The sequence below is a fragment of the Lepidochelys kempii genome, chromosome 9 (genome assembly GCF_965140265.1).
Source record: "Lepidochelys kempii isolate rLepKem1 chromosome 9, rLepKem1.hap2, whole genome shotgun sequence".
Taxonomy (NCBI): Eukaryota; Metazoa; Chordata; order Testudines; family Cheloniidae; genus Lepidochelys; species Lepidochelys kempii.
The window spans coordinates 60,208,279-60,231,581 of record NC_133264.1 but is presented as its reverse complement, the minus strand read 5'-3'; the positions used below and the strand labels follow the sequence as shown (position 1 = coordinate 60,231,581).

General features: G+C 46.2%; 1 protein-coding gene across 6 annotated transcripts in view; it reads right to left on the bottom strand.

The window, feature by feature from the left end:
• The window catches only part of MID2 (midline 2), a 343,120-nt gene that overhangs the window by 66,059 nt on the left and 253,758 nt on the right, over positions 1–23,303 (bottom strand). For all 6 annotated transcript variants that reach the window (XM_073360610.1, XM_073360616.1, XM_073360615.1 and 3 more), the window contains one exon: positions 1,368–1,516. In XM_073360610.1, coding sequence (XP_073216711.1) covers positions 1,368–1,516 — 149 coding nt within the window. The remainder of the gene's footprint in view (positions 1–1,367; positions 1,517–23,303) is intronic.

The window sequence follows — 23,303 nt, the reverse complement described above, 5'->3', positions numbered from 1 at the left end:
ATTTTTTAGTAATTTCAGTTTTGAGAAACTGCGCTCACCAGAAGCCACTGATACTGGTAACGTTAAAAGAATGCGTAATGCTATAGCTGTGTTTTGAGTGAGGTGCTTGGGATTGTACATCCCGACCGCGGGCCCCCAGCCCGATCTCAGATCCGGCCCTACCCCTGCAGAGGGGACAGTAACCAACAGAGCGGCTGTGGGGCGGGGCAGCTTTGGGGACGGGGGCGGACCAGCGGCGCCCGCCCAGCGCTGAGCTGCCCGGGGCAGCGGGTCCCTTACTGCCCGCGGGTCCTGCCCCGATCCTGGGCTCCGCTCTGCTCGGCTCTGGCTCCTCCGCCGCTTGTGACACATGTGTCAGGGGCGTGCAGGGGGGAGGAGCTGCATCGCCTCACTTCCCCGGCAGCGGGGGGCCAGGGCAGGGACTGGCCCCGGACCGGGACCCCAGCGCTGACCCCACTGCCCTGCCCCATGCAGGGGCTCATTGGTTGACTGAGCAGGGCCAGGAGAAAAAAAAGGGTGGCGGGAATGCCGCTCCTGGAAATGTGCCGCCCCAAGCATGTGCTTGCTTTGCTGGTGCCTAGAGCCGCTCCTGCCACTGCTGCCTCTCCCCTGGTGGCTGCAATGGTGTGACTTAGAGCACCAGCACCCACCAGTGTTTTCAGCACTGAGTTGTGCCAGTCAGCTCTAAACAGGGTTGGACTGGATTATCCAGTAATCTCCTGGGGCCCTGTCTACACCCACTAGTGAGTGTATGTTACAGCTTCCCCTCTATGGCCAGTCCACAGAGGATATGAGCCAGTTACAGCCCCAGTTAAAGAACCTGACTCTAGTTCACACAGTAGCAGCTTGTGCTTTTAGCTCTGGAGGTCCTCAGTGCAATTCCTGGTGTTTCAGCACAGTGGGCGGCTGACACAACCACCACTAGTGGAACTGAAAGGGAGGTAACCGTGACCAATAATTATTCAGCAGATGAACCCTAGTGCCACCGCTCTTTCAATGTTTCACCTATTACTCTCACCGGCCATTCTCAAATTCCTGTACCTGTCATACAATTTGCTGGTGGCCCTGTGCCATGCTGCACGCTGTACCTCTGTAAAGCACTTTGATACCTGGCAAGAGTACTCTTTGTGAACACCACTTCTGTGGCTGTGGGGCTTAGTAAGCAGATAAAGATGCTTCAGAGAGTCAGAAAACGGGCAGGGTTGAGGGAAAACTCTCACAGGATAAATGAGCTTCCAAGGGATAAGGGTCTGTGCTAAGAACTGCTGAGATAGCTATTTTTTCTACCACTCAAAAAATCACATGCGCCATTTTCTCCTGGGGATTCAAACCCGAGTTGGCTGGCCGGTAACGCCTAGCAAGCCCACCTCTCAGCCACATTCCTGGCAGTCTGCAGGAACCGTGCATGGTCATTCTCTTTCAGGATATGTTCCGCTTGATTGATGAGGACCGTGGAGCGCTCCAGGCACTGCCGACAGTTAGCTACCTGCTGGGCCAGCTTCCTCAGCTTCATAACCTTGGAGAGAGGAGCAGAGGGGAAACAAAAAACAGTCAGAAAACAGCACTTGAAGAAGATCAGCAAGGAGCCCTGGGAACTGGGCTTATTAATCAACTGGCTAAAGCTGCCTTGTTCAGGACAAGGCTGACGGAGAGGCTGCCCCAGTGGCTTACCCTCTGCAGTGTCCCGTGAGCACATCAAAGGCATTGCTGTAAAACCAAAGAAGAAAGCACTGGTCCTAGCAGAGGAAGCTTCTCAATGAAAGTCAGCAGGAGTAAAACTCTTGTGCTGCGGCCGCTCCCAGCCGAACAGCTTGTTGTGGAAGAGAGAGTTAAAAAGAATTTAAAGGTGCACTCTCCGTGTTCATTTAGATTACAGAACAGAGAGACTGAAGCCCTGGGAAAAAGGCTCTTGGTTTCTCTAAAGGCTTGTGTGATCAAAAGTGATGCAGCTGCTCTTCACTTTTCACATTTTCAAACTCTGAGGGCTTAAATCTCACCTTATTCCCTTTACTTAAGCACACACACACACACAAAAGATATTCATGTAACCCCCCTTTTTGAGTTGGCCCTAATTTAGGAACGAATCTCCTCTTTGAAAGCAGGTCAGCACAGTACAAGGAAACCTCACGCTTCTCTAGAGCAGCTCAGTCAGTGCGCGTCTCAGACTTGCACTCAAAGCATTACAGTTTCAGTCACAAATGGTTTTGTAACTGCAACCAGGGGGTGAGATGTGGCAATAACATGGGATGGGGAAGTAAGCTGTGACACCTGGAATCAGATGCAAACTCAACCAGCTGTAAACATGATCAGACACGAGCATGCACAAAGAATGACAGACATCTCAAAAGCAGTCAATCCCACTCTGCACCAAGCTCCATTCAGATATCAGGAAGCCCATTTCTAAGTGGCAAGATAACAATTAACTTGTCACCATTCCCTGCTTCAAAGTCTTTGCTGCATTTTGGAAGTCATATTGTTCCCTAGCCACAGTTCAAATAAGAGGAAATCCAGTACTGTCAGGGAAAACAATTTCCAGCAATTCAGCTTTTTTGGCATGGAATTCCTTAAGCGTGTTTATTGGCTGTTTAACCCTGGTCACTCAATTACAGACCTAAAAGTCGCAATTCTTCAACAAAAAAACTTCAGAAACAGACTCCAACGAGAAACTGCAGAACTGGAATTAATTTGCAAACTGGACACCATTAAATTAGGCTTGAATAAAGACTGGGAGAGGATGGGTCATTACACAAAGTAAAAACTATTTCCCCACGCTAATTTTTCCCCTACCGTTACTCACACCTTGTCAACTGTTTGAAATGGGCCATCCTGATTATCACTACAAAAGTTTTTTTTTCTCCTGCTGATAATAGCCCACCTTCATTGATTAGTCTTGTTAGAGTTGGTATGGCAACACCCATTTTTTCATGTTTTCTGTGTATATACATTTTCCTACTGTATTTTCCACTGCATGCATCCGATGAAGTGGGTTTTAGCCCATGAAAGCTTATGCCCAAATAAATTTGTTAGTCTCTAAGGTGCCACAAGTACTCCTCATTCTTTTTACCTGATAAACCAAAAATTCACAGCACTGATGTTGGAGGTTCTTTGGTATCATCTCTCTGACTTTCTTCGGCAAAGCATGGTGACAAAACCGAGGGCACCTCGCGGCAGTGGGGTTCGCAATGAAACCAGAATGAACAGTTTTTCTTATGAGATCAAATCCCAGAGTCCATACTCAGGGAAATGTCATGTTGAAGTTCTCAGAAACACCTCAGAACTGTGCTGAGGTGAGGGCCTCCTAGGGAATGATGTTGAGATCTGCAATGTGTTGGGTGAGGCAATGGTTCTTCTACCCACTCCAGTGCCCCAGGGTGACACACATGTTTCTTTAGTGGAGAAATTCTAGCTGTGATAAGTGCACTCACCCAAGGAACCAGCCACCTACGTGATGCCCAGAATGGTAAATCTCCATGAAAACATCTTTATTCTCAAGGACAGATTCAAACTGTCTTCTGATGAAAACCTTCTCTTGCCCTTTGCTGCCCAGCTAGCCAGGAAAGTGTGCCAGTCCCTAACTTTTTCAAGGCCACCTTTGAAGAGCACGTGGATGTCTCAGGATACTGAGATGGCTGCAGCTACTGTACATTTGGTTCTGGGGAACTAACAAGCCTACAGATTGAAGTCCGCTATCCACAGTATGGGTGCAGCCTTCCTCACCCTGCCCTAGCCCATGTGCCCCCACTCCCATGACCTCAGAGACCTGTCTAAGCATGTGTCATAAATATAGGGGGAGGGTAGAAACCTTTATGTATGCAGTAGCATAAAATCCCTCCTTGGCAGCTGTACTGGATTGCTTTACCTGTAAGGGGTTAAGCAGTTCAAATAACATAGTTGGTACCTGACAAGAAGGACCAATGAGGAAAGAAGATACTTTCAAATCCGGGAGGGGGAAGGATTTGTTGTTGCTCTCTTCTGTTGTTCCCTCTCCGGACTGAGGGAGAAGCTAAGCAGGCATTTTATGCTACTGCATACATAATGGCTTCTACTCTCCCCCTATATTTATGAAAGCATGAGAAGGCGTTAGCTTACACGTGGCCTCTGACAAGGCTGTTCATAAGGCTGCTGCTCAGTGCCCCAGTTTGTCACATGTGGGCATTGTCCCATCAAACGCTTGAGTGCAACATGCTGCTACAGGCGATGCAGCCATCAGGGAGCAAGAACTTTCAGTCACTGCTAACCACAGCTGCATGGGAACCACGGACCTAGGTGGGAAAAGCTCCCCGTCCCACCCCCGCTGCCAAGCCATCCTGCTTTGGTAAAATGCCCCCATGGCAGTGCCTTACTTAGCAGGAGTGGTCAAGGAGAGAGACCGCCTGGAAATCACCAGAGCAACCAAGGACGGGTGCTTGGCTGCTTTCATTTTTCTCCTCATTAGAGAAAACATTTTGGGCACAACTTTCTCTTTGAACCCACAGCTGAGGCAGGCCTGTCCTGCTTTAGTAATGTCTGCCCCCACCCAGTACTGAGACAAAAACGAATGTGATTTTGACTGGTATCAGATGGGACACCAATGTGATGAATGTGCTGCTCCACCCCCAGCGGCATGGTGCATGCAAAGTCACGCCAGTGGGGGCAAGGTGGTGTGCTCTTCAGAACGGCACCCCTTGAGGCATGACCTCATATGCACCGTGTGAGGTCACACCAGCGGGGGTGGGGTCGCACTATTCACAGAAGTACTGGAATGTCCCGTAGTCTGGGAACAAGCCTGTGGGCACTCTACTGCGGCTGCCCTGGCCTATGGAAGGGTACGAGCCCAGAGACAGAGACTTATCCTCCAACAGCTACCAGCTAATGCCAGGTGTCAGAAATACACTGAGCTGCATGCCAGGGTGCTGTCTCAGGTGGGCTCCTGTCACCTCTTTCCCATCTGCACTCTACCCTGCATTCTGCAGCCATGCCAGCCTGCCTCCCCATGGCACTCCCACTTGGGGATCCAGGAAACCCTTGAATAAAATGTACTTGAGAGAAAAAAGATTTTTTTAAAACTCTCACTGTCATCACTCTGCTCCCCGGACGCTTTGCTGGAGTCAGAGAATATGTTTGGATCTGACTGGGCACTCCTGGGTCTTACGTCAGAGGCTGAAGAAGTGATGTGAAAGGGCATAGAGTCAATACAATGGGAACTGTATTGTCAACCACACTGAAAATACTTCTACACCTGAAAAATCCAGCCCATCTTCAGGGGAAGTTAGTGGACACTGGTAATGGGAGACACAAGGTAGGTGAGGTAACATCCTTTATTGGATCAGCTTCTGTTGGAGCGAGAGACAAGCTTTTGAGCTTACACAGAGCTCTTCTTCAGGTCTGGGAAATGTCATGCCTAAATACAAAGTGGAACAGATTGTTTAGCATCACTAGTTAACCCATAGGCCTAGTTTGACTTCTATATTGGGGGGACCGGGGGGAGCAACTCCAGTTAGGCCAATGGGGCCGTGTGTGTGTGTGGGGGGGGCAAATTCCACATCTACCAGAGGCTTGTAAATTTTTTTTGGGGGGGGGCAATGCCCCCCACCCTCCCTCACCTCTGACCAAGCTTGTCTCTCTAATATCCTGGGACCAACATAGCTACAACAACACTGCATCCTGCTGATGGGACAGAGTTACACCGCCCTGCAGGACAAAACCCCTGTCATGTTTCCGAGCACAGCAGATCCTGAGCATGCACACCTGCACACACACCCACATGATGGGAAGTATATTTCCGAAGGTATTCTCAATGGTAGTATGTGTGTTTAAAACAGGCCTCCTACAGTAATTAACCCCATCTCTCAGAGCTCAGCCCCACGCTGACATGCCCCATCCGCTTCCCACGCAGCACTGCTCAGCGGAAAGGCGTCACATCGATGCATTTTCAATAAAACAGGTAATCAACTCTGTGTCAGGGCAGGGACGGGAGAGACAGCTTCTCCTTTAGCTCTACGGTGATCTCATCAATGCATCTCTCTGACTGCACCTCAGCTTGTGACAATATGACCAAGGATGTTGATATTTTCTCTCACTTCTATGTATTACACATGCTCAAGTGTGTGCGCCCACATGCACATGCCCCCTTAAGCACACCCACAGTCCTCATCAAACACAGGCACATGTGCACACACATACCCATACACCCAATGCATGTGGACTTGCACACTCCTATTCTCAGAGTCCCCCTTATTTCCCTTCCACACCAGCATATGTCTAACCATACACAGGTACACACACACAGATCTGCATGCATACTGGTACACAGCAAATATACCTAGACTTTGCTCAACACACGCCCATTCCTGCGCAGCATTAGTCCCCTTCCCAGGTGAGTTTTCTTGCCCTACTATTATTTTGTTATATTTTTCTATTTTAACTAGAGAGACATGTATTTTGCTGAACTCCCCAAAGCCCACATGACAGTAGCTCCCAGAGCTTTTCACTTGTCAGTTCCTGAGTCAGAGCCACCACCCCGGAGCATCCTGTCAGTTTGAAACCCCTGTCCATGCTTCGGAAATCTGACAAGAAACAAGAGCCAGAGCCTTTGGAGCTGACAGGGAGAATACTTGAGTCACTCTTTCAAACTGTCAACATTGTCAGCGCTTTACAATTAAACAGCACACTAATGCCCTTCCTGACACCACCGCCATGCTCACATGGCAACGTCGACAGGCGACTGATGGAAACTGCACTTCACGTCACCTCAACACTTTGGATCACTTCACAGCTCCTACCCCAAGCAGCCCTTGCACTTTCACAGGTATCTATGACAAACAAACAGTCCAACAATATAACCAACCAGCTCTGAGAACAGCAGCCCCCCAAACAAAATAGCAACAAAACCCTCATACATGGCACACTGCATCTCTCAACACATGCCCCAGGAAACAGATGCACTCTGAGATGCACTCAAAGGCCAACTGACCCTAGCAGTGCTGGATCAAGGCAGAAGTGAATTCCTGCATCAAGGCTCCTGCTGCCAGCCCGCTCTGTTTTAAAGTGAGGAGACTCTTGCTTTGAGCATCTCTACCAACCACAACTGCCACCCATTCCCACCGGGTGAGAGCTGGGGCTCTTGCATAACCAGACAACCAGCTTCATACTGGTGAAAAGGTACATTGTGAACTCCATCGCACACTGACTTAGCTGGAAGTGTAAGCGCTTTCTGCTGAATAGAAGGGGGGAGAGAGCTGACACTAGTTTAAATTAGGGATGACTATTAATCACAGTTAACTCACCTGATTAACTCAAAAAAATTAATCGTGAGTACAAAAATTAATCGTGATTAATTGCAGTTTTAATTGCACTGTTAAACAATAGAATACCAATTGAAATTTATTAAATATTTGTGGATGTTTTTCTACATTTTCAAATATATTGATTTCCATTACAACATAGAATACAAAGTGTACAGTGCTCACTTTATATTATTTTTGATTACAAATATATGCACTGTAAAAATGATAAACAAAAGAAACAGTATTTTTCAATTCACCTCATACAAGTGCTGTAGTGCATGTCTTTATTGTGAAAGTGTAACTTACAAATGTAGATTTTTTTTGTTACATAACTGCACTCAAAAACAAAACAATATAAAACTTTAGAGCCTACAAGTCCACTCAGTCCTACTGCTTGTTCAGCCAATTGCTCAGACAGACAAGTTTGTTTACATTTACAGGAGATAATGCTGCCTGCTTCTTATTTACAATGTCACCAGAAAGTGAGAACAGGCATTCACATAGCACTGTTGTAGCTGGCATTGCACGGTATTTATTTGCTAAACATTCGTATGACATGCTAAACATTCGTATGCCCCTTAGTGCTTTGGCCACCATTCCAGAGGACATGCTTCCATGCTGATGACACTCTTTAAAAAAATAATACATTAATGAAATTTGTAACTCAACTCCTTGGGGGATAATTGCATCTCTCCTGGTCTGTTTTACCCGCATTCTGCCATATGTTTCATGTTATATCAGTCTCAGATGATGACCCAGCATGTTGTTCGTTTTAAGAACACTTTCACTGCAGATTTGACAAAACGCAAAAAAGGTACCAATGTGAGATTTCCAAAGATAGCTACAGTACTCGACCCAAGGTTTAAGAATCTGAAGTGCCTTCCAAAATTTGAGAGGGACGAGGTATGGAGCATGCTTTCAGAAGTCTTAAAAGAGCAACGCTCTGACACAGAAACTACAGAACCCAAACCATCAAAAAAGAAAATCGACCTTCTGCTGGTGGCATCTGACTCAGATGATGAAAATGAACATGGGTCAGGCCACACTGCTTTAGATTGTTATCGAGCAGAACTAGTCAGCAGCATGGACGCATGTCCTCTGGAATGGTGGTTGAGGCATGAAGGGACATATGAATCTTTAGCATGTATGGCATGTAAATATCTTGCAATGCCGGCTACAACAGTGCCATGCGAACGTCTGTTCTCACTTTCAGGTGACACTATAAACAACAAACAGGCAGCATTGTCTCCTGTAATGTAAACAAACTTGTTTGTTTGAGCGACTGGCTGAACAAGAAGTAGGACTGAGTGGGCTTGTAGGCTCTAAAGTTTTACACTGTTTTATTTTTGAATGCAGTTATTTTTTATATATAAAAGTCTACATTTGTAAGGTCAACTTTCATGGTAAAGAGATTGCACTACAGTAATTGTATTAGGTGAACTGAAAAATACTATTTCTTTTGTTTTTTACAATGCAAATATTTGTAATAAAAGTAAATATAAAGTGAGCACTGTACACTTTGTATTCTGTGTTGTAATTGAAATCAATATATTTGAAAATGTAGAAAACATTCAAAAATATTTAAATAAATGGTATTCTATTATTGTTTATCAGTGCGATTAATTGCGGTTAATTTTTTTAATCACTTGACAGCCCTAGTTTAAACTTCTGAATGGTCCCAAGATGTTACCTCACTTAAGAAAATAAGAATGGCCATACTGGGTCAGACCAATGGTTCATCTATCCCAGTGTCCTGTCTTCTGACAGTGGCAATGCCAGGTGCTTCAGAGGGAATGAACAGAATAGGGCAATTATTCGGTGATCCATCCACTGTCATCCACTCCCAGCTTCTGGCAAACAGAGAACACTACTGAATCTATAGGCCTGAATCAAGCTAGCAAGGTCCTTGCAGCTGAAGAAAAGGTCGCCCTTTTCAAGCTCAGATAAAAACAGCAGGACGAGTGCAGATGTCACCTGTGCATCTACCTGCACCTGAAGATCTAACCCGACACCCAAACTGTGAACCTGTGGGACAAGTGGCAGGTGCAGATATCATCTTGCCATATCTTCCAGTTGTTTCCCACAACCTACCAACAGCTCCCTCAATCTCATCTCACCCTTCCCACTGGCCTACATCCCAGCACTGACCTCATTCAGAAAACGAGCAAGTCATCTCCTTGCACCAACCACAGCAGATGAGATGGAGTCTCCGAACTGAGTGCCATCAGCATAATGGAAGCACTGTAAACTCCCAGCTGGCCAGAGGGCCTCATATGTACAGTGACCAGATGAGGTGATAGGATGGACTCAGGAACATCCCGTCTGAGAGAGCCCATGGATTAAACAAGCCATCACTCGAAACAACCTTCAGGGACCTGTCAAAGAGACAGGAATGGGGCCACTCCACAGTGCCCCTGCCATACCTAGGCCTGAGGCTAGACTGAGTTGGGTGAGGGAAATATTAGCTAGACCTGTCCTGGCACAACCCTCTCAGCTCCCTGTACTAACAAGGGGAAGGCGGACTAAGGTATGGCAGCCTCCTCAACTAGAACTGGTTGGAGAACGGCTTGCTGCACTTTTGGCAAAAAGTGTCAATGAAATTTTCTCGTATTCATGTATATTTTCAATTTTTTGGCAGAAATTAAAAAGCCAAACTATTTCTGATTTTGGCCAAAATATTTCATTTTTTCATTAAAACATCAATGGTTTTCATGGACAGCAGACTCTTTTTCTGAAAATTTTCATTTAATCCAAAACTCAATGTTTCCTTAAAAAACAGTTTACAAAGAATATTTTCACCAAGCCCTACTGTCAATGCCAAACAATAGCTTCTTCAACAGCGCCATGCTATATAGCCTTCTTCAGGATAGCTGGCCCTACCTAGCTGAAGAGTGGCCTCAGCAATCCTCACCAGGAGGGGGCCAGCACTTCCCCCGAGGTTGTCACCTTCCAGGAAGAGTAAGGGCCCACCTGGGGCAGTGTCACCTGAAACTCCCATAGCATTCCACAACCACAGTGTGTAACCCCAGTGGAATGCAAGCAGACAAGACTCAGTTCTGGACCCCTTCAGATGTTACCCGGCCAGCCCAGAGGCTGACAGGACAGTCCAGAACTGAGTGACAGCATCCACAAAAAGAAAAGGAGGACTTGTGGCACCTTAGAGACTAACCAATTTATTTGAGCATAAGCTTCCGTGAGCTACAGCTCTCTTCATCGGCATCCAATGAAGTGAGCTGTAGCTCACGAAAGCTTATGCTCAAATAAATTGGTTAGTCTCTAAGGTGCCACAAGTCCTCCTTTTCTTTTTGTGGATACAGACTAACATGGCTGCTACTCTGCAACCTGTCAAAAGCATCCACAAAGACTCACTGTGAGAAAATTCAGCTTGGTACCTGAGTGGAGACATTCCCAATTTACTGATTATTAGGACAGACAGGAGTCAATTTTTTATATATAGTTATAATATTGACAAACAATATCGATATTGATTTTTAAGATTTTTATCAATTTAAATTTTCTCATCTGTGTGAAATTATGCGTTTTAAGCATCTTTTTAATTTTATCAATTTTAATTTTCACAGTTGCCAGACATAAGGGTGGGTGCGACAATAACTGAATGAGAATGTTAAGATTTAAAAAGTTAAAGCTTTATAAACTGTTAAAAAAAATGTCGTCAACATTTCAGGCCAAATTTTCAAAGTAAACATTCTTAAATCAACAAATCAGACCTGTTTTTACTATTCATTTGTAAGAACCAAATTACAAGCCTAATTCAAAACACTAAAACGCTGGATTTTGCCTATTAAAGTCTTCAGTTCCAACAGCTACAAGGTTCGAGCAAAAATAAATAAATAAAAATTAAGAAAGCTCAGACTTTTTGTTACAGGTACTGGAATGCATAATTATTTGTTAGAACCAGCCGATCAGATTTTGAAAGCCCTCAGAATTTGAGCATATGTCTTTATTGTAGAACAAAATGTTGAGTGGCCCAAGTTCGTCTTCGTAGAGGAACATGCAACATTTGTCTTGAACTTTTCTGAAAGGACAATGATCTTTCCACAGACACCAAAGTGAGTGGCACTGCAAGTACACATAATGCCACACTAGACATGACAGGCAATGACTGGGTTTCACTTTTCCAGTATTCAAGTGCGGTTATGCTGTCATCACAGGGCACTTCACGCTCCATGTACAAGTCAAAATCATGCCTCCACTCTTCTGCCTTTTAAGGGAAAACATGCAGAATATTTCCATGGCTGCTAACATTGTGTGACATCTTAGCCTTGATAAATGTATCAAGTACTTTAGAGTTAGCAAAAGAGATCCCAATCCACAGGATCCAATATGCCATCGGGGACATTGTGGGATATGGTTGCCTTCAGTTTGCTTTGAAATTCTGATGTGAAAGCATGCATGCAGGTTAAAAGAATGGCCTTTTGGAGCCCATTGACTTGAGTTCCATTTCTTTTAAGGCATTGTCCACATCAGTGGCAACTTGTAAATTGCAGTTAAGCAGCTGATGTATCAGGATGCATTTATCTCCATGTGGAAATGAACCCCATGGATTTCCCCCCAAAATACACACATACAAAAAAGATAACTTGTAATACATTCTCATTGGTTTCCATCTGGCATAACTTTATTGTCTTCTTTGAAGTGACTGCATCCACTTCTTTAATGAAAAAGTCTGTCACACTGTCCCAATGTGCATGAAAGAATTTTGCTGCCTTGAGCCAAGAAATCCAGCACAATGGCACAACCCAAGGGGACACATGCACCCCAATGGGGTCACGTTGCTGCTTGCACAGACTTTAAAAAGTGCTCACATTTGCCTGTTGGCATGTTTAAAGATCACTGGAAAATGTACCACACATTCATTGCCACAATGGAACTCATTGTTTTGATTGCATGACCAATGGCTACATACAAAAGATGAGGAACACATGGAATGTGCAGCAATGTGAATACAGAATGTGGATACAGATCTTTCAAGTCCTTTACTAACCATCACATGCGCCTCACAGAGTCACAGTTGATGGACACAGTTTTCCCACGTTTAGCTGTACTCTCACAACACATCTTGAATCCAAACTGAAATGACTCCCATGCTGCACTGAAGAACAGACAATTTTACTAGAACAGTATTTATTGATTTATTTTTGTCACTGCAGAACACCGCAAGCACGTTAACTGCTGGCTGTCCAGCAAATTCTGGGGTTTCATCAAGTACTAAAGATAATTTCTCATCACCCAAAAGATCCTTAATTGCAGCTTAGTGGTGAGCAAAAGCTTCAGGCAGATACTTGTTTTCCAGATGCTGACACAATGGCAAAGTGTATGCTGCCGGTGCATGTTTGTGAAGCAGAGCTAATGAAAAGCTCGAAGCACAGCCAGCATTGACAGGAATCACCTTAAAGTGGTCGCATGTACCAGACGATGTGGAAATCTGCAGCTTCTTATTTTGTTTTTCTCATTCTTCCCATCCAGCTTCTGTCAAAAGTTGGGTTCCCTTTGCTTGACTTTCTTTTAATTTCAAATGACGCTGTTCAAATGCTCAGCACTATGATTTGCCTGCACGGTTAATCTTCAGCTACAGCACTGCTTGGCGGCCTGTGTAGCCCTTTGTCACATGATCACTGCTGCTCCTGCTGAGTGCCATGGTCTGGCTGCATAGCCAACTTCACCAAGGAAGTGTCTGGTTCCTGCAGGACTGCAATGTGGCAGATGAGCGCCTCGCTGCACGGGAGGCTACTCTGTTGCTGAACGGTTCAGGGGTGGCAGGGTGCCCCTGGCACTCCTGGCCGGTGAATGAGGAACCAGGGTCTGGTGACAGCGGAGCTGCAGGAGGCTCCCTGCATAGCCAAGGTGCCAATCACAGTGGGGCTATAAGAGACTCCCTGTGTGGCTAAGGAGCCCAGGTACCAGATCCTTGTGGGCACTAGGCGCGGGGGAGGCTGCACTTGCTGGGCAGAGCAGAGATTCCACCCCACCCCATTCCATTCTGCCCTGGCATTGTCCTCACCCTGGTACCTCCCCATTCCATTATCATCAATGGACATTTTTTTATCAATTTCTGTGTGAGAGCTGAAATCAATGTTTACCAGTGATTAACAACAGAAATTGAATCTTTCCAAGCCTGCTGATTATCCATCTCCCAGAAGGTGCCTGTTGCTCAGGACTTCACCGGCCCGGTGGTACATGTGGAGGAACCTGTCTTAGCCTCAGCTTTGCAGGCAGCAAAGACTTTGAGTATTCTCTATGCTACAGTCCCCCGAACATGGCATCCTACTTGTGCCACTAGCACACTATCTCACTTCCTCTGTCCTAGACCATAAACCAGTGCAGGTGGGAGAGAGGCCACTGTGTTGGTAGGAAGGGACAGAAGATCACTAAGGCCCATCAGGGAATCAACAGAGTGATATGTTGGCTGAATGGCATTCTCCTGCAGAACTGTCTGGAAACACATCAGTTCTAATGATCTATGCAGGGTGAATAATCAAGTAGGCCCCAGTGCCAATGGGAAAGGTGCACCCTGACCTTCAACCACAGGAAAAAATACACCAGATACAACTCCAACACACAAGCCTAGAGCCAGCATAGGCAGACGTATGTTCTGAGCCACACAGCACCCAGGACAGTTCCAGTGCACTATTACCCAGAACAATAACTCTGATGTCATGAAATGAGACACTCTAAAATCCTCGCACCAACTCAGTTATGACGACACTGCAAACAATGCATAGGAGGAGGTGATTTTGGGAGGAAGGACTCTCCTGTGCTCTGGCTTTTAGGTAATATTTATATGCACAAGATCTCTCACCTCCTCCCCCCTAACCCCCCCCGGCCAAATGAAATTTTGAGAGGGCAATTTTGACGACTGTGTTTGAGAATATTGCCGTACTGATCATGACACCTGCCACCCACCCATATGCACCCCTGAGTTGCAACCCATTCTGGGGTGTTTTCATCACTTTTCCCCCCAATTAATTAAATTTTGAAACTAAAGTTGAAATGTTTTGTTTCAAAATGAACCATTTTGATTTTTTCTAATTATTTTTCCCCATTTTTTCCCCAGCCGAAATCAACCCGAATTCACAGTTAGTTTTGGTGCCATGAAAAATGCATTTTTCAGTAAATTGACTATTGACTGGAAAAACAATGCCCATCTCTAGTCCTGAGGTCTGTGCTATCGCAGTGTGGGGGCTCCCAGGGAGAGCTGGGTGGAAGTCTGAGCAGTCTCTCTGCACAGACCACATCGCTAATTTTAAAATGGAGCCTTGAAATTCTTAGCACAACTTCAAGGAAGCCCAACAGACCAGACGTGAATAGGCATGGGTCACATTCAGCAGAGGGAAGTAAACCGGGGAAAGTACCATGTATGGGACAAAGAAACGAACAATAACATGGAATCAAGGCTGTGATACTGGACTGCCCATCAACTCAAATGGTGACAAGGCCATTAGCAAAGCCCCTGTGGTGGGCACACGCTGGGCAGGCAGCAGGTGTTACCCTCCTGACTAGTACCGTGCAACTGGCGCTGCGACTGCAGGAGACGTGTCCCTGGAGTCAAGTCTTAGTTCCACTGACAATGCCAAGGGCTGCAGCAGCAGCAGCGCTGGGCAGATCCTGCTGAGAATTTACAATGGCAGCTGCTGGATTTTTAAATAATTAAGACAACAAACCCACTTATCAAATCATAGGTGTTCAGGAGAGCGGGGTGGGGGCGGAGGGAGAATTGAAAAGGAAACCCAGGCCTACAGCTTTAAGAGCTATTGTTAGGAGTGTTAGTGATGATGATGTAGTATTCAGGCCTGTATATTTTCCTGAGATAGAATTTTGAATCTTGTTTGCCCATTTGACTTTTGCTATTTTTATATTCTTATTAATATGTGTGAACAAAGATGCTGTGTGGTACATCTGCCCACAAGCAGATGTGGGGGGGGGGGGGGGAGATGAGAGATAGAGCTAAAGAGTTGCTAGGTAGAGTGGGAGTGTAATATACAAGTGTACACTTGAAGGACATAAGACCGAGATAAGGTCAAGCAAGCAGTTAGGAGGAGCCAGGAGATGGGTGAGGGAAGGTATAAGAAACACTAAAAGCCAAAGAAATGCCTGACCCTGACTGAAGCACCACCTCACTCTTTACCCCTCCCATGGGATACAAAAGAGGTGGTACTGAAGCCCCCAGACCCAAGACCCTCCAAAACAGAACATGACCATAAATTGTATGGGGTGGACCACTGGCGTGCCCTACAGGTATAATTATACCTGCTGAGGAAGGGGAAACTGGGGCACTGGGAAAAAAACTCTACTAGCGTGCAGAGCTATGGATATGCTTGCTTGATTAACCCAAATAAAACATCACATTGCCTGCACTTTGGACTTCTGGTCTTCTGCTTTCTGTCTGCATGACAAGAACCAGGGGAGGGGCCCCTAACAGGAGAAAGCCACTAACAGCTATAATCAACATGTAACTCCAACCCCTTTCCCAATGGGGAAGCAGGGCTGGAATTCCAGCAGCGTTCAGCATGGTGCTCCTCTGTATTGCCAGTGTCAAGAGCTAAAGTCACGACTGTTCCCAACTCAGAACTGCCCCCCAGTCCCCAGCAGAAGGTTTGGACAACTGATGATTCCGTGTTTGCTCCTCGATGATGAGTAAAATGCAGGTAGCTGCGCTGTGCTGGGACTCCGCCTCGCTCATTTCCCAAGTCCAAGATGTCCCACTAAAATAATCATGTCCCATCACTTAACTATTCAACCAGGCTAAGGTTGTTATGATAAACAATATGAGACTGAAGGGCTGAAAGCTGAACCAATGGACACATTGAAGTCAGTCTCATGTGAGCAATGCCATTGACCAGTCAGATCCTTAAAGCTAAGCACGCACTGAAGTGCTTTGCCGGGTCAGCGCTTAAAAGAGCAGCAAACCCAGCAATATTTATAATAATTGTTATAACTATTTTTATGATGTAAAGTTACTGAGTGAGAACTGGTAGCACTAAGGGCTAGTCTACACTGGCAACGTTAAAGTTGCCACGGCACCGCTTTAACGTGGCTTGTGCAATTGCAGCAGAGCACTGGGAGAGAAACTTGCTGCACTCGGGAGTTGTTTTTTCACACCTCTGAGTGAGAAAGTTGCAGCGCTGTAAAGTGCCAGTGTAGACAAGCCCTAAATGTTCATTCCCATCTAGATTTGATAAGAATGATGCTAAGTATATGCCCAAGGTGATAGGTGTTTGACTAGTACTGAGGGACAAGGTTTCCTTACCTGAAACATCAATAAGCAAGAATGTGTCTCAGATAAAGATAGCCAGTGGGTAACCATGGGTTACCGCTACAGGTGAGGTATGAGACTGGGGATTAAAGAGCTGAAGTTCATATTGAGTTTGGGGAGAACGCTGACTATTGGAACCACACTGGCTGTTTTCTAGTATTCAGATTGGGCCAGATTAAAATTGTCACAGGTGTTTTGAGGTCAAAGGGTCAGATGCCCAGCTGGTGTAAATCAGCACAGCTGCAATGAGGCTCCAGAAGAAAGGCTGGAACATGTGTCTGGGCAGGAAACGTCTCTGCAAGGGCATTTGCTATTATAAGGAAACATTTGGAAGAGCAAGGGCGTTATTTAACGATGTAACGAGTCAGCATGAACGCATGAAAGATAAATCACTTCAAGTAACCCTGACACTTGTCTGTTTTCAGTGAAATTGCTCTGGGTGTAGACTGAGGGGAAGCAATATGCTTAATGTTTTCAGAAAGCTTTTGCCCAAGTTGCACATGATGGATTATTGCATAAAGTCTCTAACTAGGAGTGAGGTAATAAGTTATGAAGGGGGGAAGAATTGGTTAATAGCTGGGAAGCAGACAGCTGCAGTGAAAGCTGCGTCATTTTTGTGGAAGCAGGAAGATCAGTTTTTAATGACCAAATTCTTCCACTCCTGTTCAAGCAGAGTTGCAACTTCCTCCATGCACAGTCCCAGTGATTTCAGAGGGGTCCAACTGATTTTAAAAGGTCTATTCACGGAGTAAGGTACTATTTACCAGGAGTAAGGGGGGCAGAGCATGGCAGAAAATATTGAAGTAGGAGGGAGTAAGTTCAGGGGGATGAAGCTGTTCTGTGGAATCATCTCAATTTGATTTAGACATGGAACTCAGAGGAAGAACAGGAAATGTAATACGTAGGTTTAAAATGATGCATTTAGGTACAGATCACACCCAAATTAAGCCTGGTTCCAACTCTGCAACCTTTGACCTCAATGTACAGTCTGATATTACACACTCAAAACAATGTAGTTAGGGCAAGAGTGAGGTAGAGTGGAATAAGGAGGGGGCAGAAAGCAGCAAGCCAGGGCATGGGGAGAGTCCAGAGTAGTACAGGTGAGTAGAGCCAACTCTTTTGGTTTGCCAGGAATTTTTTTAAAAATTAGTTTTGGGTTGACCCAAAAAACTCCACACATTTTTTCAATTTTTTTTTGGAAATTGAAAAGTTAAAAAAAAAAAAAAGCAGCACCTTTTGGCTTGGAATGAAATGTTTAGTTTTAATTTCAAGCACTTTTAAAAACCTTCTTTAGTTTTTTGAAAATAAAATTGAAGGACATTTTAAAACAAAGTCATTTGAATTGAAAAATCAAAACATTTTGTTCAGACAATGTCAAACCAGCACATTTCAAACTGTTTGGATTCTTTTAGATTTTTCTTTGACCAAAACAATTTGGCAAATTGACATGACTTCACTAAGTGTTCTGTGCTGCTTCTCTCAGGGCTGAGTAACCCAGGAAGGGATAGCTCAGTGGTTTGAGCATTGGCCTGCTAAACCCAGGGTTGTGAGCTCAATCCTTGAGGGGGCCATTTAGGGATCGGGGCAAAAATTGGGGATTGGTCCTGCTTTGAGCAGGGGGTTGGACTAGATGACCTCCTGAGGTCCCTTCCAACTCTGATATTCTATGAATCCTGTTGCCACCTGCCTCCAGCACGAGGGAGTGGAGCCTGTGCCAGCTGGCTGTTAGTGCGCGACTACCACCAGCCTGTCAGTCCCCCAAGCACTCTCCTCTGGGCTACCCCAGCCCTGCCTTCGCCCTCCAGGTTGACAACAGATGCACCCAACCCCCGAGTCTCCTGTGGTGTCCAGCTCCTGAGCACTGGGTATTCAAGAAAACCCAGATCCGCTGTTCCCAAAGGACAGTGCACCCCAGTTTACCAGTTCTACCTCAGATACAGGACAGAGGTCTCTCATAGCACTTGAGTTCAGTTATAGTAAAACAAAAGGAAATGTATTTAAGAAAGAGCAGAGATTCAAACAGAAATAAGTGTCAGTGATGGAAACGAATGGTAAAATACAAAACTAAATAACAAAATGTGAACTAGGCTGTTGTTAATAGTCACCTCTCCTATCTAATCAAGCAGATTCTCACCTCAAAGTTCATTCTTTTGCAGCATTTGCTGGCCCCAAGAAGCAAGTGGTCCAAAAGCTAGTATAGTTCCACCTACAGAGGATGCAGAACGGGGAAATCATGGATTGTTCTGCACTCATTACTGTTGAAAACCCTGACACCGAAGAAGCTTCTATACTTCAACATTCAGAAAGAGAGTGAGAAACTCTACAGATGCTCACTTATGATGTTCCAATTCCTTTGCACGTAGTACATAGATGGGTGTGGGTGGTCTATTATTGTTTTTGCCTGATAGTTCCCCCTGGAGACTCCAAGTCTATTAAGAAGTTGTTTATTTCAATATAGTAAGAGTGGGTTACTAATGTAAATTGCACAGCAATGTAAGGTTGTTTTTAAATTATTGTTGTATTCTGACATGCCCATACCTGCTTGCTGGACAATAACACTGTCAGTTTTACAACGTTTACTATGACCTGAGGAAAAGGAGCTTGCATATTTGTGTTGTCGGAGAAAGGAGTCTTGACAAGGACCACAAGAGCTTTCACCCAGGGAGAGTGTAACCCCCAAGGAGCTCACCTCGGCTCCTGGGTCTCTGTGTGCTGGTAGCTCAGGGAGGGGCACTGTCCCTGGAAGGAAGAGGTGAAGGGCAGACTCAGAGTCTGCTGGGTAGCCCAGGGGGAGAGCTGTTTAGAACTCTCTGTTTAGAACAGGGCTCTGTTTAGACTCTGTTTAGAACAGGGCCTTGTTGGCACGAGGAGAGTAACATGGCGCCCACTCTGGAGAGGTGCAGTGTCTGAGAGAAAGGCGGGGGCAGAGTCAAATGACTGAGAACGGAAAGACAGGGAAGAAGAGCTAGCCTGCCCAAGTGCCCAACAGGAGCCCTGGAGAGGGGAGAAGTCAGTCTGGAGGAGCTGGGGCCAGCCAGGGAAAGGGCAAGGCTGGCTGTGGGGGCTGGTGAGGCCCAGGTTGCCTGCAGGGTCCCCCTGAGAACCGGCCTCTGGGGGCCTGGCAGCAACATCCCTCAGCTTGGGCCTCTCCCTCTCCAAGGCGACTCCTAGTTTGTAAAGCTTTGTTCGGGAAATAGCCCTGCAGCTCTGCTCTGGCTACGTCTGAGCGCAGGGTGAGAGACTAACACTAGGATTTTAGTAGAGTTTTGTAACCTGCACCCTGAGCCCTGCGCTGCTTTGTGGGGAGGGGAAATCCTGGAACCAGAAGCAGCCTGACCACTGCAAGGAGAGATCAGCCCCTCTGCAGTGACTGAGGAGCCCAGAGCCACCTCTGAACCTGAGGATCGTTCGCCGGGTTGTGAGTCACCATCCTTCAGCTAGATAGTCTGGGAGATTGTTTGGGAGATCCCCGGATCCCTGAACTGTGTCCTCAAGCCAGGGATGAGGGTTTGGGGATTTTATTGCCTGCTGCCTATTAAACCTGTGGAGGGACTGACCACATCACTAACTGCTGCACAGAAGTTATTGTGGTCACAGGCCATCAAGGGCCCCTACAAAGTGCACGTACCAGAGGGACACTAATTCTACATTTGCTATATTAGGTAACGTGACCGGGGAAATTCATGGGTTTTATCAGCATGGGCATTAGTGACCCTGAGAGTAGTTTTTACCCTGCTATGTTATATTCACTTCCTGTTTAATATAATGACTGTGTTGAATATATTGTGTGTGTTTGTGTTATTTCTTGGGAGTCTCCAACTCTCTGGCAAGTAAGTGGGGGTTATCCTGTGGTCAGAATTTTCCTCCCCAGCTGCCCTGGTGACCCTTCCAGGAAGGAACGAGGAGGGTGGAGGCACCACCAAATAAATTCATATGGGAAGAAAATAAGGAAGTTACTCCCTGCTGAGCTAAAGGCGGGATCCAGAAGAATCCAGGCCTGTCCATCAAAACCCATAAGGAAATCGGCAGTAAAGGAGGTAACCAGGTGGAGAGGGGCACTACAGTAAGTTACAAGCTTTCAGTAGAGACCTCATGTGCTACCCTTTATGGATAAATAGATGAAAGCGATGTCTTAGGTGTAGTGAGTTGGTCTGGTCTGAGACAGGAGTTTCTTGTAAAGGAGAGTGAACCCTTTGCCAGTTGGCACCCAGTACATCTGTCTCACATGTTGCAATTGATCTGAATCTGCATTTTTTGCCACACAAACAAAGTGGAACTCCAGACAGTCAAACACTCCTTCCAAAATAATGGCTCCTGGACAGGTACTCTGCCTTTGTGTACCTAAGACAGAGTAGCCCTGATATGGCCTATTTCAGTTTCACAGCAACCACATGTCCTGCTGCCTCTGTGCCCTGCATTGCCCTCCTCCTCACACAGCTGATCTCTTCCTGCTCTGTGCATTGTGCTATCCGATCCCAGAGCACTTGGACTATGTCTCTCTCCTCCCTACACCCCAATGCCAATACAACTGTGTCACTTGGTTACTGGGAGTTGGGGGAGGGAGTGATGAATGCCAGCATGGGCTAATTAATCCATTTGTTCCGCCGACAGGCCATGCATCTCTCCTGCCAATCTGTAATGCACACCTTCATTCATCATTATGGGAACCAAACCATCAAGGCCTGTGCTGAGTGAGACATGCAGGCTCATTCTGGCTAACAGCAGGGTGGACAAAACTTCAAATGGATATTTGCACAAGGCAGTGACTCTCCTGCTGGGACTTAATGGGCTGATGGATGGTTCATTTTATGCCCAGTCTCATCAGGAAAATTATCAAAAGGAGAAAAGGAACAAGAAAGGAAAGGACTTGCTGTATTAAAAAAAGACTAGACAAGCATTTGAGTGGCAAACAGCTTAGATGAGCAAAGCCCAGGTTACGCCGTGCATTAGAGAGATGCCTCCTTTGGGATTATTAGTTCCTGAGAGGTGCATGGTGCTCGTTTGGAGACAGAGGTTCCCTCTACCACATTTCAGAACCAACCAAAGATTGCAGCCATGATATATTAAAACAAGACAAAACCCAGCCTGCAAATAAAGCTCGACTCAAGTACCCTGGCCAACAGAGCAGCACCCAGGCATTGCAGCAAGTGGGGAGCACCGCAATACAGCCTACAGCACCCAGGCCCCACAGCCAATGGGGTGACACCAGGACACAGCGTAGCAGCACCCAGGTGCACCCAGCACTAGGCTTTCCAGGCTCTAGCCCTTGGGGGGCTCCCCTGGACACCTGCACACGACATAACTGAGAGGAGCCCGCTCCTAGGGCCACCAGAAATACAAGGTACAAACATCCTTGACAACTTCATTAATGGTAACAAAACCCCAACAATTCCCCACCCAGCCCTAGGGGAAGTGCACACCAGAGATATAAGAAGTAACCCTTCTGTACAGTTGTCTCGCTCTATGTCCTGCTGTGGCTACCGCTGACTTCCTGCTCATGTCTCGGCTCTGTTCTCAAGCCTTCCAGGCCCAGCCCCCAGGCTACCTGCTGTCAGGCCTTCTGCTCTGCTCTGGCCTGCTGCTCCTCCTCCCTTCTGACCTTGGTGCCTCTCTGACCTAGGTAGAACTTGCCTTTGGAGGTCATGGAGCCCTCCACCTTGCTGTTCAATTGGTAACACAGTGCCCAGTAAGTAGCCAGCTGGTGCATTACTATACTGTATTATACAGATATTTCCTAATCTCCCCCATGCACCAGATTCTCCCTTGCCATGTGACCCACCTGGGCATTCATTCCAATTAAACTCCTTCTACTAATCTTTGCCCATTTCTCCAACTTGTGAAGATCCTTCACTGGCAGAGGGCTGAGTGTGCACTGAACAGAGGTGGGGTGTGAGATAGGGAATGGGCTACTTTCTTTCTCTATGTTCCAACATTCTGTTGAACTTTACAGTTCTCTGTCTCCTCAGTATCTGCCAGACCTAAAGGCTATATTGTACAGGAGAACCTGCTCACAACACTCCCTCTTCTTGCTCTGACACTGACAAGTGCACAGGTTATTTCCTTCTGGACCGCCAATATTTTTGGCCTGTATAAAACACGGCTGCTCAGCGGGTCAGTCAACAAAAGCCAACACTGTAACCAAAACCTGCAATACAACCAGTTTCAGAGAGCCAAGGAGCCAGGAAGGTGTCTTCTGAACACATGGCAGTGAGGATCAGGAAAGCAGGTGGAGTTTCAGCAGGGACAACCCCTCCCTCCACCCAAGATCAGAACTAGGCCCAGAGTTCTGGCTTTGTTCTACTGGGTTCTGATTTAAACCTATTCAAAATATTTGCATTGATACCCAACTGAACAAAATATCAAGCCAATCCAGGCACCCGAGCTGCTGTTGTGAAAGGTTAGCAGTTCTTCAGCACTGAACTCTCAAGACTGTGACCTTGGGGAGTTGGGTTCAGGAGCAGCATGAGCTGCTTCCTTAATATCCCCATCTCTTTGGGCTTTCACTGCTCAGAGATGGGGCATCTGCTCTTTAGATTGCTGCATGCTGCTGCTATCAGGCCATCTGATGCGGTGATGTGGCCCATCCCATCTAAGTAGGGTCATTCACCAGAGTCAGAACAAACACCCCAGAACATATGGAAAAGGAAATGGAAATTTATCAGTCAAACTATTTCCTGATTGTCAGTTTTTAATGTTTTACTTATCTGCAGTTTGCTACTCATCTCCTCTTTCCTCTCCTCCCCCCACTTTTTGATTTTTTTCCT